The sequence below is a fragment of the Oncorhynchus tshawytscha genome, unplaced genomic scaffold (assembly GCF_018296145.1).
Source record: "Oncorhynchus tshawytscha isolate Ot180627B unplaced genomic scaffold, Otsh_v2.0 Un_contig_4177_pilon_pilon, whole genome shotgun sequence".
NCBI classification, from domain to species: Eukaryota; Metazoa; Chordata; class Actinopteri; order Salmoniformes; family Salmonidae; genus Oncorhynchus; species Oncorhynchus tshawytscha.
The window spans coordinates 26,590-44,656 of NW_024609106.1; the positions used below are offsets into that span (position 1 = coordinate 26,590).

Sequence of the window (18,067 nt, forward strand, 5' to 3'; positions counted from 1 at the left end):
AAATCTAAAAACGAGCCAGGATTTTGGGGGGTATGTATGATCACATGTGCCTGCAGGGGAGTGACCTGGCAGGATGCATACCAGCTGTACTATCCCTTTAGGAGTCACTATAGTGACAGATATCTCTGACTCCTTGGGGTCTGACAGGCTGGCTGTTTATACATGCACTTGACCTTGATTTCTGACGTCCAACAAAGGATTCCCATGAGGTCAAGAATAGCCCTTCATCTCAAAAGGAAGTTTTGCTTTACCAGCTATCACAGTTTTTATCATGTTGGGATATATCAGAGTCTCAGGGCTCTCTCTCTCTCTCTGTATGAATCAATGACCTACCAATATAACAAAGTCCCTGTCCTTCTAGTCTTTTGCTCTGCGATTGTACAGTAATTGTGCAATCTGACCTTCCATAACCCGTGCCTTTCTAACAGAGAAGTTTCTAATGGAGAAGTTTCCTTCGACTTTCTAAGAACCGAGGTTACATAATATTTCTTAGAGGGTTTGATTTAACCCTGTAGTCAGAGAACCTGGCAATCAAAGAGATACTTTATGCACGGAGAGAGAAAGCACATATCTAATTGGTCAGCAAAGTGGTTTCTTATGGGTTAGTCGTGACTGATCAATTAAATGAGGACGGCCCCCATTCTAATTGAACGAGAGCAGGCCTAGTTAACATTGCATATGTATGTTACCTGTGTTGGCACATTCAGGAAGCCCCTGGTTTGAAATGAGGCTCTCCAAAAATATATATATATATATTTATTTTTTTGATACCACAAATCAGGCATGCCCATTGATGTAAGTGGTACTGCTGTGGTGTATATAGCCTTTCCACCCAAAGCTAGGTTGCCAAGATGTTGTGTAACACCGTTGTCTTCCAGGCTTCGCCTTCTCCAGGGTGTAGGGTATCCCAGGGTGCGTCATTGTGTTTGTTTTTGTCAGTTTGACCTTTACAGTTGCGCAATGCACTCCCATGACCACTTGAAAGGGCCATCGGCAGCCGGGGGGGTAGATAAGGTGGGCAAACTGAAATTTTAAATATTTGCTATCAGTAAGCCTATTCCATGTCTTGTACCATTCATTACCCTAGACGTGTACCATTCATTACCCTAGATGTGTAGTCCAGCCTAATGTAGCTATTCCATGTCTTGTACCATTCATTACCCTAGACGTGTAGTCCAGCCTAATGTAGCTATTCCATGTCTTGTACCATTCATTACCCTAGATGTGTAGTCCAGCCTAATGTAGCTATTCCATGTCTTGTACCATTCATTACCCTAGACGTGTAGTCCAGCCTAATGTAGCTATTCCATGTCTTGTACCATTCATTACCCTAGATGTGCTATTAGTCCAGCCTAATGTAGCTATTCCATGTCTTGTACCATTCATTACCCTAGATGTGTAGTCCAGCCTAATGTAGCTATTCCATGTCTTGTACCATTACCCATTACCCTATTCCAGACGTGTAGTCCAGCCTAAATGTTCAGAGTTGTAGTGTAACAAATGGAGTGATACAGGTGCAGTACATCAACCTTATTAACAACCAAATATAATGACATAACAAGGTGTGGTAGTGTACTCCAGAAGACACTCCCATCACAAGGACGCCAGACGAATTCTAAAATGGCCTCCTCTGAAACGTATCAAAGATGCTCCATTTTATGTTCCGTGTCTTTTTTAAATCTGCAATCTTCTTCCTGTTTGACTTTGTTTTTGGACCAGAGGAGGGGTCTCGGGTTTCAAAACAAGCGACCCCAGCTAGCTCCCAGAGTAATCCAACGTTGCCTGGCTACTCTTGGTTGCAGCCAGCCCAGGCTAAATGTATTAGATAACAGCTGGTGGTGTTAAATATAGACAGCAGGTGTCTGCGAGGGCCCTGACTACAGTACTCACTGTGAAGACACTCTGGAGTGTAGTGTCACAACAATGCTGGTGTCCAACACACATCTCCCATCCTGTCAAACGCAGCAGACCTGTTCTGTTCTTACCAAGGCTTGACCCACCTGGGGGAACGCCTGTAATGCCGACAGACTGCTACAGAATTCCAACCCAACTATCAACTTTGATACCGTGTGTATGTCCCAAATCACACCCTATTTACTATATAGTGCACTACTTTTGACCAGAGACCTATGGGGACCCTGTTCCCTATATAGTGCACTACTTTTAACCAGAGCCCTATGGGGACCCTATTCCCTATATAGTAACACAACTTTTTTAATTGACCTTTTATTTAACTTGGCAAGTCAGTTAAGAACGAATTCTTATTTTCAATGGCAGCCTAGGAACAGTGGGTTAACTGGCCTAGGAACAGTAGGTTAACTGGCCTAGGAACAGTGGGTTAACTGGCCTAGGAACAGTGGGTTAACTGCCTTGTTCAGGGGCAGAACGACTGATTTTATTATTTTGTAGATATTTTTTTATAAACCTTTGGGACATAGCCCTTGTCCTACATGCTGTGATATCCCTCTCACCTGACCTGAATGATTTCCCCTTGATTATTATTTGTTGGGACCCCCCCCAACGTTTATTTTCTCCACAAAACAGTTTTGGTGGAATGTACCTAATGATTTTATTTGGTTGACCTACTTAGTTAATGTTGTTGCCGGTGATGTCTGGTGAGGACCTGCCTTACAACAGGCCTACAAGCCCTCAGTCCAGGCTCTCTCAGCCTATTGCGGACAGTCTGAGCACTGATGGAGGGATTGTGCATTCCTGGTGTAACTTGGTCAGTTGTTGTTGCCATGCTGTACCTGTCCCGCAGGTGTGATGTTCGGATGTACCGATCCTGTGCAGGTGTTGTTACATGTGGTCTGCCACTGCGAGGACAATCAGCTGTCTGTCCTGTCTCCCTGTAGCGCTGTCTTAGGTGTTTCACAGTACGGACATTGCAATTTATTGCCATGGCCACATCTGCAGTCCTCATGCCTCCTTGCAGCATGCCTAAGGCACGTCTTTCTTTTGGTGTTTTTCAGTCAGTAGAAAGGCCTCTTTAGTGTCCTAAGTTTTCATAACTGTGACCTTAATTGTCTACCGTCTGTAAGCTGTTAGTGTCTAAACGACTGTTCCACAGTTGCATGTTCATTAATTGTTTATGGTTCATTGAACAAGCATGGGAAACAGTGTTTAAACCCTTTACAATGAAGATCTGTGAAGTTATTTGGATTTTTACGAATTATCTTTTGAACGACAGGGTCCTGAAAAAGGGACGTTTCTTTTTTTGCTGAGTTTATTTATTTTTGTATAAAAAAAAATGTAACCTTTTATGTAACTTGGCAAGTCGGTTAGTAAAAATAAAGAAAACATTTGAATGAGTAGGTGTGTCCAAACTTTGGACTTGGTACTGTATGGTGAGCATGAATCTGAATAAAATCTCAGTATCGAATCAAAATCCATATAGAATCGGCACCTCCGTATCGTGATCGTGAGGTCCCTGGCAATTCCCAAACCTAGTTAGTTCCTTCACCACGGTGATTGATGTAGAGACTGATCATTAGAACTAGGGGTCCGTAACGTATAGCCTGCATCATGAGCTGTATCAATACAGTAACATCATGTCACTCAATGTCTTTCATGTTGTTCACAACAAGTCATCAGTGTTTGACTCTCTCTCTCTAAACGCACCTAATGTCTCTAACTCTGAATGAACAGCTATGAAAAGCCAACTGACATTTACTCCTGAGGTGCTGACCTGTTGCACCCTGTGATTATTATTAATTGACCCTGCTGGTCATCTATGAACGTTTGAACATCTTGGTCATGTACTGTTATAATCTCCACCCGGCACAGCCAGAAAAGGACTGGCCACCCTCATAGCCTGGTACCTCTCTAGGTTTCTTCCTAGGTTCTGGCCTTTCTAGGGACATTTTCCTAGCCGCCGTGCTTCTACATCTGCATTGCTTGCTGTTTGGGGTTTTAGTCTGGGTTTCTGTATAGCACATTGTGACATCTGCTGATGTAAAATGGACTTTATATATACATTTGATTGATTGACCTGTTATGCTCTCTGTGATCTCTGTTGTCTACCCAGTGTAGTCATGTGATCGTCCATTCCAGCCACATAATCATCCAATTAACTTCCTCAGAGGACAGCCCAAGCCTTCTGAAGATTTCTCAGAATGATGCTCTGGCCTCTGTGGCCTGGCTGCTAGGATACCGTGTGGACATGTTTACCAGTCATCTAGTCAGTCTGTGTGACAACAACAGTAGAGAAGTCTAGCCTCACCCGTGCCCTCTAGTTGTTGTGGATATCTGGCCGATACGACTGTTTGAGTTGTGCATCACTGACTCTAAAGTAGTGGACCTACAATACCTAGGCCTAAATAGCGTTTTATGATAAATCTTGTGTTTACGAAGTCAACCCTGAGGTCTATTTGAGCCCTCAAACTGCCAGTTTAATAGTTTTTTTAATCCCAGCTTGTTGTGGTTGACAGTCAATGTAGTAGCTAATAAGCTTGGCCAAGCTACATCCTTTACTGAGCCACGGCATGACTTCATAACCCAAGTATAAAGCCAACAACAAACAGATAAAGGCTTGCCCTCCTCCGGGATCACTGGGCACTATATTTAGGCCTATCCAGAGACAGAGCTGTTAAAGTCTAGTTTTGTAGCACACTGGCCCTGTGTATGAAGGATTAGACTGTGTGTACAGGTGAGAAGCCATTAAGGAGAGTGGAGAGATAAGCCATTGTGGAGAGAGATAAATTAGGCTATGAGGAATTGTTGTTCTGTTGTCTGCCATGTGTTGCTGTTGTCTATAGTATCCTGATTCATTTAGTCAGTCATCAAGTGCTAGTTTTAATGGAAGCTGAAGACTTACAAACCAACTGATTGACTTCCCAAACCTCAAATCCCGTTCTGGTCTGTTTGGTCTGCATCTCCTGAAGCTGCTCTGCACTCTGGGTTTAAAACTCTGTGTACCTGCTCCTCAAAGGAGGAAGGACCACAGCTTGCCACTCTTCCCTGCTACAAACATCTAACTGGTCTCTAGACTGGTCTTGTGTTTGGGCTGGTGAGAGTGTCACTGTCGGGGGGTTTGTGTGCTGTGTGAGTGTGGGGGGGTTGGGCTGGTGAGTCTGTGTGTGTGTGACTCCATATGAGTAATCATATACATAATATCTGGTCCTCTGGCAAGGCTCAGACTTGGACTACATCCCAAATGACACCCTATTCCCTCTATAGTGCACTACTTTTGACCAGGGCCCGTCATAGTAGATAGGGTGCTATTTGTAAGCAACCTTTGGCCCAGTTTCAGCTACTCAGCAGGGCTTCCTACCTCTTGATAGGCTGAAATGGTTTTACTCACAGGAGGCCCTGTAAATCTCCCTCCTATTTAGAACAACAACAGCCCTGATAGATATAATAGGCTACTGTGTACAGGTGAGACCGGAATAGACACATAACAACATTAGATAAAGGAGTGGTGTTTGGCTAGGCTACAGTAAGGCTGTTATTGGAACAGTGATCCTGGACTGGAGCATGGTATACTGGTGATCTAGCTTGCTAGCCTGATCCTGGACTGGAGCATGGTATACTGGTGATGTAGCTAGCTAGCCTGATTTTGGACTGGAGCATGGTATACTGGTGATATAGCCTGATTTTGGACTGCATGGTATACTGGTGATGTAGCTAGCTAGCCTGATCCTGGACTGGAGCATGGTATACTGGTGATGTAGCTAGCTAGCCTGATCCTGGACTGGAGCATGGTATACTGGTGATGTAGCTAGCTAGCCTGATCCTGGACTGGAGCATGGTATACTGGTGATGTAGCTAGCTAGCCTGATCCTGGACTGGAGCATGGTATACTGGTGATGTAGCTAGCTAGCCTGATCCTGGACTGGAGCATGGTGTACTGGTGATGTAGCTAGCTAGCCTGATCCTGGACTGGAGCATGGTATACTGGTGATGTAGCTAGCTAGCCTGATCCTGGACTGGAGCATGGTATGCTGGTGATGTAGCTAGCTAGCCTGAGCCAAAGACTATTGTTAGCTAGCTAGCCTGATCCTGGACTGGTGCTGTGATGTAGCTAGCTAGCCTCCAATAGTCTGATTAGCTAAAATCATACATGAGGTAGCCTGACAAAGACCTAAAGTCTGTTAAAAATCATAAGAGGTGGAGCAGAGTAATGCAGAGTATGTGAGTGGAGCTGGAGCGAGAGGCGGAGCATGCCCAATTTAACTGGAGCACAGAGCAACTTTCCCAACAGCTGGAGCGTCGGACTTTCACCAGCTCCAATATCGCTCCAGTAACGCTCACTTCACCAGCCCACTTGTGTGCTGCTATAGCCCCTTGCTTTAGCTACTGTCATGGAGTTCACTAAATATTTTCATAAAGAAAATGATGAAACACACAGTTGCTAAAACAAGGTGACTTACAAAGATGAGGAGGACCGAGAGCAGTGGAGGGAGTGATGTAGTGTCCACAACTAATGAGTCCTTGTGGAATCTGAAAAATCGCCTTAAATAAATGCATGATTGGGTACTTACTACAGTTTCAAAAATGTATTCAAAGGCACTGTAGATTGAGCCTTATGAGGCATTCTTTGTGTAATTTGTATTTAATTCTAAGTCACAGCCTATATGTGCAATTTCTAGACGACAATGATTTAACACAACTAAATGTTTAAATGCTGAGCGCTCTTTGTCCCTGCCTCTCTACCAGCCTAGTGTGTCACACTCACTAATGCTCCACAATGGATTTATTTGTAGGCTATAGCCTTGTGATAATAGTCTAATAATATAGCTTAAATAATACATTGTTGTTCCGTCTTAGGCTACCTGTCTGGCCTATTTACAGTGTTTATATGCCGTTTTAATACGACACGTGGCCTGTTTTCAAATGAAGAGCGCTTCTTAGTCACCTTTTACATGTTTCAATTATTTTCATTCAAATTATATGTTTTGGTTTCAATACTTCAAAAGCAAATGGTCGGTCCGTGTAGTCACAAATAGATGGGTGTTGGTTAAAATAATATATATTAATGAATAGAATGTGAGCGAGGAGCGTTTTCTAGCGGAGTGGTTAGAAAGGACATGGCGCGCCCGTGAGCGAGGAGCGTTTTCTAGCGGAGCGGTTAGAAAGGACATTGAGCACCCGTGAGCGAGGAGTGTTTTCTAGCGGAGCGGAAAAGGACATTGCGCACCCGTGAGCGAGGAGCGTTTTCTAGCGGAACGGTTAGAAAGGACAAGTGAGCGATGTTTTCTAGCGGAGCGGGAAAGGACATGGCGCGCCCGTGAGCGAGGAGTGTTTTCTAGCGGAGCTAAGTTAGAAAGGGACATGGAGCGCCCCGTGAGCGAGGAGCGTTTTCTAGCGGAGCGGTTAGAAAGGACATGCGCCCGTGAGCGAGGAGTGTTTTCTAGCGGAGCGGTTAGAGAGGACATGGAGCGCCCGTGAGCGAGGAGCGTTTTCTAGCGGAGCGGTTAGAAAGGACATGGCGCGCCCGTGAGCGAGGAGTGTTTTCTAGCGGAGCGGTTAGAAAGGACATGGAGCGCCCGTGAGCGAGGAGCGTTTTCTAGCGGAGCGGTTAGAAAGGACATGGAGCACCCGTGAGCGAGGAGCGTTTTTTCTAGCGGAGCGGTTAGAAAGGACATGGAGCGCCCGTGAGCGAGGAGCGTTTTCTAGCGGAGCGGTTAGAAAGGACATGGAGCGCCCGTGAGCGAGGAGCGTTTTCTAGCGGAGCGGTTAGAAAGGACATGGAGCGCCCGTGAGCGAGGAGCGTTTTCTAGCGGAGCGGTTAGAAAGGACATGGAGCGCCCGTGAGCGGAGCGTTTTCTAGCGGAGCGGTTAGAAAGGACATGGCGCGCCCGTGAGCGAGGAGCGTTTTCTAGCGGAGCGGTTAGAAAGGACATGGAGCGCCCGTGAGCGAGAGCGCGCGTAGAAAGGACAGCGTGAGGAGCGTTTTCTAGCGGAGCGGTTAGAAAGGACATGGAGCGCCCGTGAGCGAGGAGCGTTTTCTAGCGGAGCGGTTAGAAAGGACATGGAGCGCCCGTGAGCGAGGAGCGTTTTCTAGCGGAGCGGTTAGAGGACATGGAGCGCCCGTGAGCGAGGAGCGTTTTCAGTAGCGGAGCGGTTAGAAAGGACATGGAGCGCCCGTGAGCGAGGAGCGTTTTCTACGGAGCGGTTAGAAAGGACATGGAGCGCCCGTGAGCGAGGAGCGTTTTCTAGCGGAGCGGTTAGAGGACATGGCGCGCCCGTGAGCGAGGAGCGTTTAGCGGAGCGGTTAGAAAGGACATGGAGCGCCCGTGAGCTAGAGCGTTTTCTAGCGGAGCGGTTAGAAAGGACATGGAGCGCCCGTGAGCGAGGAGCGTTTTCTAGCGGAGCGGTTAGAAAGGACATGGAGCGCCCGTGAGCGAGGAGCGTTTTCTAGCGGAGCGGTTAGAAAGGACATTGCGCGCCCGTGAGCGAGGAGCGTTTTCTAGCGGAGCGGTTAGAAAGGACATGGAGCGCCCGTGAGCGAGGAGCGTTTTCTAGCGGAGCGGTTAGAAAGGACATGGCGCGCCCGTGAGCGACGAGTGGGATTTCCGACCGCTCAGCTCCGCTCACACACTTGGCAGCAATGACAATGAAACAGCCCATCAAAAACACTGCTTCATTGCTGCAGATAGAAGTCTGACTCATGTGTGATGTTATTTATGAGCCAGTCAGTAGCTGTAGTCCTTTCATTCCCCACCTGACCCACAGTCACACTGTCTGAGTCCCGAATGGCACCCCATTCCCTTATATAGTGCGCAACTTTTGACCAGGCCCGATAGGGAGTAGGGTTCCATTTGGGACTAGAGCCACAGTTAATGCTCTTATAGGAATGGCTGATCTGTGGGCTCCATTAAAGTCCTTGGCTGGCGTGCTGGCAGCTACACAGAAATAGCCCGTCAAGCCCCTTTGTTCAGCCGCCACAGGTTTCTGTCAGCTAGCTAGCGCCACTATGGGTTTGATTGACAGCTGAAGAGAGATGTCCCATGGTGGTACATGTTTCTGTATACTAGCAGTTAAGGGAAAGGGGCGTGAACAGAGTGAAGTTGGTTAGGTTTATGGGTTCTGACTCCTGGGGGTGACTGTTAAATATAGTGAAGTTGGTTAGGGTCATAGGTTATGGGTTGTTCTGACTCATGGGGGTGACCCATAACCCTAACCAACTTCACTATATTTAACAGTCACCCCCAGGAGTCAGAACAACCCATAACCCTATCCAACTTCACTATATTTAACAGTCACCCCCAGGAGTCAGAACAACCCATAACCCTATCCAACTTCACTATATTTAACAGTCACCCCCAGGAGTCAGAACAACCCATAACCCTATCCAACTTCACTATATTTAACAGTCACCCCCAGGAGTCAGAACAACCCATAACCCTATCCAACTTCACTATATTTAACAGTCACCCCAGGAGTCAGAACAACCCATAACCCTATCCAACTTCACTATATTTAACAGTCACCCCCAGGAGTCAGAACAACCCATAACCCTAACCAACTTCACTATATTTATGGGTCAACTCTCTGTGCCTCCTAGAGCATTACATGCATTTGTTTGTGACATTAACAGTTGAGTGCTGTCAGTGTCATATGACAAACCTGGGCAGCCTCAACTGGTTCAGAACAGAGATGGCAGAGAGAGAGTGGGAGGGACCACAGGATGAGAGAGAGCCTGTGGGAGGGACCACAGGATGAGAGGCGTGGTGAAGATGTATTTGCCTAGATTACTATAAGCTTTCTCACGGGTGTGTGCAGTGTGGATGGACGCTCAGTGTGTGAAGGGGAAGCTCTGCAGAGTAACAGGTTGGAGAGACTCCTTGGAGGACCTGGGGTTTGATGAGCTTGATCAAACTGGTGGTGACAGAGGAATTAAATGCTTCTTGGCCTTTAGCTGTGAGGGAGGAATCTAAAGAAGACTGCTTGTTGTTTCTCTTCTTGTCTATTTGAGGATGTTTTCTTGTCAAAGAAGTTGTCCCAGGTGAGCAGTACAATACGGTGGCTTCTCTGAGTGCTAGTTCTCTGGACTTTTACTTTCACATACAGTTGACTTCAACAGTTGTATTTTCTACTTCACAGTTAGCTACTATGTGTTCAGTTAGGAGGTAGTGAGGGAAGTTATTTTGGAACGGAGATAGTGTAGTAATAACTGTAAAGCCGAAGCACCCATAGATTGTATCGAATTACAGTCAGTGTGTCCGCGTTACCTCAATTAGGCAGCAACCTCATCCTTATTACATTTAAACGGTAGGCTACAACCTCATCCTTATTACATTTAAACGGTAGGCTACAACCTCATCCTTATTACATTTAAACGGTAGGCTACAACCTCATCCTTATTACATTTAAACGGTAGGCTACAACCTCATCCTTATTACATTTAAACGGTAGGCTACAACCTCATCCTTATTACATTTAAACGGTAGGCTGCAACCTCATCCTTATTACATTTAAACGGTAGGCGGTAGGCTGCAACCTCATCCTTATTACATTTAAACGGTAGGCTGCAACCTCATCCTTATTACATTTAAACGGTAGGCAGCAACCTCATCCTTATTACATTTAAACGGTAGGCTACAACCTCATCCTTATTACATTTAAACGGTAGGCTGCAACCTCATCCTTATTACATTTAAACGGTAGGCTGCAACCTCATCCTTATTACATTTAAACGGTAGGCTGCAACCTCATCCTTATTACATTTAAACGGTAGGCTACAACCTCATCCTTATTACATTTAAACGGTAGGCTACAACCTCATCCTTATTACATTTAAACGGTAGGCTGCAACCTCATCCTTATTACATTTAAACGGTAGGCTGCAACCTCATCCTTACTACATTTTAAACGGTAGGCTGCAACCTCATCCTTATTACATTTAAACGGTAGGCTGCAACCTCATCCTTATTACATTTAAACGGTAGGCTACAACCTCATCCTTATTACATTTACATACAACCTCATCCTTATTACATTTAAACGGTAGGCTACAACCTCATCCTTATTACATTTAAACGGTAGGCTACAACCTCATCCTTATTACATTTAAACGGTAGGCTACAACCTCATCCTTATTACATTTAAACGGTAGGCTACAACCTCATCCTTATTACATTTAAACGGTAGGCTACAACCTCATCCTTATTACATTTAAACGGTAGGCTACAACCTCATCCTTATTACATTTAAACGGTAGACTACAACCTATAACATTACGACAGACAACACTACCAGGTTACAGTATGTCTCTACAGGTAAAACAACACTACTAGTATCATCAAGATTGTGAATTGTGGTATAACTGGAGAAATAACTGGAGAAGTGTCCCTACAGCGCTAAAATAGGGGAAATAACTGGAGAATTTACCCTACAGCGCTGAAGTAGTAGAAATAACTGGAGAAGTGTCCCTACAGCGCTGAAGTAGTAGAAATAACTGGAGAAGTGTCCCTACAGCGCTGAAGTAGCAGAAATAGCTGGAGAAGTGTCCCTACAGCGCTGAAGTAGCAGAAATAGCTGGAGAAGTGTCCCTACAGCGCTGAAGTAGCAGAAATAGCTGGAGAAGTGTCCCTACAGCGCTGAAGTAGCAGAAATAGCTGGAGAAGTGTCCCTACAGCGCTGAAGTAGCAGAAATAGCTGGAGAAGTGTCCCTACAGCGCTGAAGTAGCAGAAATAGCTGGAGAAGTGTCCCTACAGCGCTGAAGTAGCAGAAATAGCTGGAGAAGTGTCCCTACAGCGCTGAAGTAGCAGAAATAGCTGGAGAAGTGTCCCTACAGCGCTGAAGTAGCAGAAATAGCTGGAGAAGTGTCCCTACAGCGCTGAAGTAGCAGAAATAGCTGGAGAAGTGTCCCTACAGCGCTGAAGTAGCAGAAATAGCTGGAGAAGTGTCCCTACAGCTCTAAAATAGTAGGAATAGCTGGAGAAGTGTCCCTACTGCACAGTGTTTTCCATTTGTGTCCTACCATCTCGAAGTATGCAGTATGTTTAACGTATGGGGCTGTGTGTGGTTAGAGTATGGGGCTGTGTGTGGTTAGAGCATGGGGCTGTGTGTGGTTAGAGTATGGGGCTGTGTGGTTAGAGTATGGGGCTGTGTGTGGTTAGAGTATGGGGCTGTGTGTGGTTAGCGCATGGGGCTGTGTGTGGTTAGAGTATGGGGCTGTGTGTGGTTAGAGTATGGGGCTGTGTGTGGTTAGAGTATGGGGCTGTGTGTGGTTAGAGTATGGGGCTGTGTGTGGTTAGAGTATGGGGCTGTGTGTGGTTAGCGTATGGGGCTGTGTGTGGTTAGCGCATGGGGCTGTGTGTGGTTAGCGTATGGGGCTGTGTGTGGGGCTGTGTGTGGTATTTGTGGAATTGGCAGTTCTAGGGTATCAGTTATCCTCACCTAGGCCCAGGGCCTAAAATTAACACCCGCCACCTGCTGAACGTGGGTAGATTTTGCCGTTGGCAGGTAAGAATGTATAATTCACCAGCTATGTTAGTGCGTGGCAGTACTCCAGGCTCTACAGTGGGGTATTTCATAAAAATAGCCAAGCATTGGCCCAAGTGAGTTGTGATTTATAGCTAAATAAAAGCTGCAGTAGCTGTTTTCAAAGTATTAATGCCATTTTGTTTCGTATCTGTTAATGCACAAAGAAAGCTATAACATTAGGATTCAGATATCAGGCAGCAACACTGCCTGTCTGGGGGGCTGTGAGTGCTGAAATATTGTTTTTAGAAGCAATGGGCTCAGGCATAAAAGTTGGTCTAATTTACTCAAGTATCCTACAGTGATTTCTTGTTAATTTACATTGTTTTGTTCACAAGCTAGGTTACTTTTTCAATGTTTGAGTTTCCTCCCACTGCTAGCAAAAAGAGACCTCGTTGGCTCTCTACTAGTGACACAGGCACATGTGATGACTTGAGTGGCCCTGTTACCAAGGTAACCTTAAAAGGGCAGCGAAACATTTTTTGTCTGATATTTATGTTAAAAATACTCAGGTCACAGAATAGTAAATTACATTGAGAAATATAACCAATAACTTCTTACTAGTAATACATTTCTTGTTTTAGAAACATTACTAAGCATGGCAGTTTGTTTGTTTCTTTGTGTAATTATGGCAGCACATTTGTAAAAATTTTGGCTGGTAAAAAATCTGATTGGCTGGTAGATTTATTTTGTATCTACCTGCCACAGTGGCTGCTATACAAACAAGTTAGTTTTAGGCCCTGTCTAGGCCTGTCTTTTATCTGTCTGTGTCCTCTCCTTACCCTGTGTGTGTCTGACTGACTGTATCATCTTCTATCTGTCTGTGTCCTCTCCTTACCCTGTGTGTGTAGTTTGATAGAATAAAAGTTTACCAAACGCTCTTCAGCCCAGCTTGATCAAAACAGGAAATGATGTCTTGAACTGACTGACTGGGGATAATGGAGAATAGGTAGACTTTCTCTCCCCAACTAACTGTGTGTGTGTGTGTGTGGTTTGACTGTTAGTCCCACTGACTCTCTCCTCTGTCTCTGTGTGAGTGTGTGGTTTGACTGTTAGTCCCACTGACTCTCTCCTCTGTCTCTGTGTGAGTGTGTGGTTTGACTGTTAGTCCCACTGACTCTCTCCTCTGTCTCTGCAGCGCTGCACTCAGGCCGGCCAGTCGTTGATGGAGTTCTTGCAGGGGAGCGGTGACTACTGCCACGCCCAACATCTCAGCGCTTGAGCCCAGGCCCCCCGGGGGGAGGATGGCCCTGCTGCCCTGCTGCACCTCCCACCCCTGAATGTCCACAGCCAGGTCGCCCTCTCAACCCAGACCCAGCCACCCCCACTCTGACTGTAGACTGAGCGACGGACGGCAGGCCCACTAACTCACCAGATGGGGTAGTGAGTGTCGGTGGCCAAGGGCAGCGTAAGCTAACGGACAGCTACCTCTTCACCCCCGGCACCTTACTCTTCACCCTGTCCAACCCCCACTCTATTCCCAGCACCCCAAGACACCCTGGACAGGAGAGACTTGAGAGGACCTTGTAAAGTCCTTCTGAGGTGGGGTGTTGTTGCTGGGGTTTGTTCCTCAGCCTCAGAGAGACTAGCAGGGGTGACCTGCCTTCTTGGCTTCCTGCCTGGCTTCCTGCCTGCTGTGTCAGGACAGTGTAGTGTAGCTGGTGGGCTGGGTGCTCCCCTGTCAGGGTGGGTGCGGGCCCCTGGGTCTGGGTCGACGTCGTGGCGTCTTCTCCTGAGAGTGGGATCCTCAGTGTGTCCAGAATGAACCGTCCGGCTCCCCCCGTCGAGGTCTCCTACAAGAACATGAGGTTCCTCATCACACACAACCCCACCAACGCCACCCTCGACACCTTCATCGAGGTGAGACAGAGAAGAATCTTCCACACAACACCACTAACACCACTCTTATCACCTTCATCGAGGTGAGACAGAGAAGAACCTTCCAGACTGTTCTGGCTCTCGGTCGTCTAATCCTGCTGAGTTAGAAGTGGTACCTAGGTAACTGATCTACAATCAGATTACTCCTCCGGGTTCACACTGCACGTTCTTAGCCCAGGGCTAAGCTTCATGAATATTCATGTTAGGTGAAAATGGAAATGTCACAATGAATGGAATTTGATGACAATTAATATTTAAATTGGGTGACAATCTGTGATTGGCTAACCCTGAAAACTTGGTTCTAAGAACAGAGTGTGAGCCTCTCAGGAAAACCCAGAACTGATGGTAGATCAGCATCTAGGGAAAACTTAATCCTACTCGGTCTGATTGGTATTACCACTGTAACTAGCTGTGTCATGTGACAGGGCGGTTACCAAATCAATCTAACTGGTATTACAACTGTCATTGTCACACCTCCGACTCATGAATGGTTTTAATGAAGTTACCTCTCCCTATTCCAGGACCTGAAGCAGTATGGTGCAACAACAGTGGTGCGGGTGTGTGAGGTCACCTACGACAAGACACCTCTGGAGAAGGATGGCATCACAGTCATGGTGCGCAAAGATACACACACACACACATCGGATCCCTCTTCTCTACACTCTGTCACTAGGGTCCTATTCACTCGGAACCAAATGGAAGCAAAACAGGCTGAAAGGAAGGGGACCTACCTGAATTTGTCCAATGAGAAAAGCTTTTTCATTTTTCTGTTGCAAGACGTTTTGCTACGGTGCCAAAAGTTCTGGTACGCTGTGCACTAATGAATACGACCCTGGTGGTGTTCAGTAGGTACAAAATGAGGTGAAACGTGGCCTGCTACTGTCTGAACTGGCCCATTGTGACTAGTCTACTGCTATCTGAACTGGTCCATTGAGACTAGTCTACTGCTATCTGAACTGGTCCATTGAGACTAGTCTACTGGTATCTGAACTGGTCCATTGAGACTAGTCTACTGGTATCTGAACTGGTCCATTGAGACTAGTCTGAACTGGAACTGGTCCATTATCTGAACTGGTCCATTGAGACTAGTCTACTGGTATCTGAACTGGTCCATTGAGACTAGTCTACTGCTATCTGAACTGGTCCATTGAGACTAGTCTACTGCTATCTGAACTGGTCCATTGAGACTAGTCTACTGCTATCTGAACTGGTCCATTGAGACTAGTCTACTGCTATCTGAACTGGTCCATTGAGACTAGTCTACTGCTATCTGAACTGGTCCATTGAGACTAGTCTACTGCTATCTGAACTGGTCCATTGAGACTAGTCTACTGCTATCTGAACTGGTCCATTGAGACTAGTCTACTGCTATCTGAACTGGTCCATTGAGACTAGTCTACTGCTATCTGAACTGGTCCATTGAGACTAGTCTACTCGCTCTGTTTCAAAACATTTTCTCCAGTATGTTCTTACTGACCCTGTTTCCTCTCTCTCTGCCATGTGGAGGATGTTATTCATGATCTCACCCTGCTGCACATGTGTTGGAGTAGAGGAAACACTACCTCCTGCCCCGAACACACACACACACACACACACACACACACACACACACACACACACACACACACATCTGGCTCAGCGTCAGGGTTTACCTCATGGTTTTACTCCTCTCTTGTCTCCCAACATCCTCTCCTCTCACCTGGTCTTTCTTTTTCTTCACTCTCTCTCCTTTCTCTCTCCATTCTCTCCCTCTGAGTTAATAACTTTGTTGGGAGCAGAGAGCGAGTACCCTCTCAGAGGAGGGGTAGCATCAGATGAGAAGAATGTAGGGATGTAGAGATAGCCAGAGGCCCGGGTTACATAAGGCCCTTAACCACCCTCTGTCTGTTGTGTTATCAGAGTGACACGGTCACACAGAGTCCTCTCTCTTCTCTTCCCTGTGTGAGAGAGAGCCTTGCATCCTGGCTGACTGAGTCCTCTCTCTTCTCTTCCCTGTGTGAGAGAGAGCCTTGTATCCTGGCTGACTGAGTCCTCTCTCTTCTCTTCCCTGTGTGAGAGAGAGCCTTGTATCCTGGCTGACTGAGTCCTCTCTCTTCTCTTCCTGACTGAGTCCTCTCTCTTCTCTTCCCTGTGTGAGAGAGAGAGCCTTGTATCCTGGCTGACTGAGTCCGGCTCTGGTCAAAGGTAGTGCACTATGTAGGGAATAGGGTGCCATTTGGGACGTACCCTTGTACACTTGCTGACTGACTGGCTCAGTGCCTCCTCTTCAATAGGAACACAGCAGAGAGCAGAATATTAGCCACCAGCTGAGAGAGACTGGCTGGCAGGTGAAACCCAGTTCCCTGTTCCCCTCCACATCTCCCTGAACTCCAAATGAAAACCATGTTGTCTGTCTCATTCAGAACACTGTGTAATGTGCTGTTCTGTCTGACATGGCTCGTGATGCTTTCATTGCTCAAAGAGGTTATTTATTGGCATTATATGGAGAAATGTTACTCCCTCAATCTCTGCTTTTGCAGGTTACTTTAGTCTTACCAGTGTATCAGTAATGGTGGGGGTATATTTGGAGGCCATATATAACCAGTAATAACAGTGGTAAGTACCAGAGGTGCGTCCATCCACCTTGTGACTGACTTAACATAGACCATCCTCTGTAGCATGTGATAACGTTCAGCTGGTTGATATAAAGGGACTGTGGACTCATTCAGGAAGTGGCCCAAAATGGCACCCTATTGTGTCTATATAGTGCACTACTTTTGAGCAGAGCTGTATGGTCCCTAATCATAAGTAGTGCACTGCACTATAAAGGGAATAAGGTGCCAGATTTGAGACCTACACTCTGCCAAACGTCTCGCTTGTTGTCGTATGAGAGTCAAGTTGCAGAGGAAGAAGGATACCATGGTGACAAGGTCCGTTCTGGGGGTTCCGAGAAACGGCCCAAGATGTTCTTCTGGCCACAATTAGAACTCTGCCTCCTCCTCCTCCAAGCTCTTGTCTCAAGCTCTGGGCTGCGTTGGTTGGACTTGGAATGAGCTTCACGACATGAATAGCTTACTGTTGACATACCAGGCGGCTCTGTTCACCTCTTAGTAGATGTAAATGTTATTTTTAACCACATCCTCTCTACAGTCGAAGATTCTATTAGGGAGAGATTTACTCTCAAGGTTGTCACAACAGGTTCACCCATTATGGAGTTCTGTGGCGTCAAAACAGACATGTAAATGGACATTTCTGTATCTTCGGTGTTGTGGTGACTTTTCCATATCTTGACGCCCACAACTTCTTTAGATATCCACAACAGGATGCAGAGCAATTCAAGGCATTTCATGTGAGGTTAGGGTCAGGCCTTGCCATGTACAGGATTTAGTGTCCTACCTGGAACATTGAACAGAGAGTAGAATGGATCCTGTGGTGGGTTTTGGCTGTGTGTTACTGGTAGAATGGATCCTGTTGTGGGTTTTGCCTGTGTGTTACTGGTAGAATGGATCCGGTTGTGGGTTTTGCCTGTGTGTTACTGGTAGATTGGGTCCTGTTGTGGGTTTTGCCTGTGTGTTACTGGTAGAATGGATCCTGTGGTGGGTTACTGGTAGAATAGATCCTGTTGTGGGTTACTGGTAGAATGGATCCTGTTGTGGGTTTTGCCTGTGTGTTATTGGTAGAATGGATCCTGTTGTGGGTTTTGCCTGTGTGTTACTGGTAGAATGGGTCCTGTGGTGGGTTACTGGTAGAATGGGTCCTGTGGTGGGTTACTGGTAGAAT

The 18,067-nt window shown here is 46.3% G+C and overlaps 1 protein-coding gene across 2 annotated transcripts in view; it reads left to right on the top strand.

The window, feature by feature from the left end:
• The window catches only part of LOC112243682 (protein tyrosine phosphatase type IVA 3), a 54,590-nt gene that overhangs the window by 22,971 nt on the left and 13,552 nt on the right, over positions 1 to 18,067 (top strand). Inside the window, exons 1-3 of one of the 2 annotated variants that reach the window (XM_042314217.1) lie at positions 9,708 to 9,949; positions 13,569 to 14,290; positions 14,830 to 14,922. In XM_042314217.1, coding sequence (XP_042170151.1) covers positions 14,192 to 14,290; positions 14,830 to 14,922 — 192 coding nt within the window. In that variant the 5' untranslated portion in view covers positions 9,708 to 9,949; positions 13,569 to 14,191. Of the gene's footprint in view, positions 1 to 9,707; positions 9,950 to 13,568; positions 14,291 to 14,829; positions 14,923 to 18,067 lie in introns of those variants that run through there. The other variant, XM_042314218.1, reaches the window with a different exon arrangement.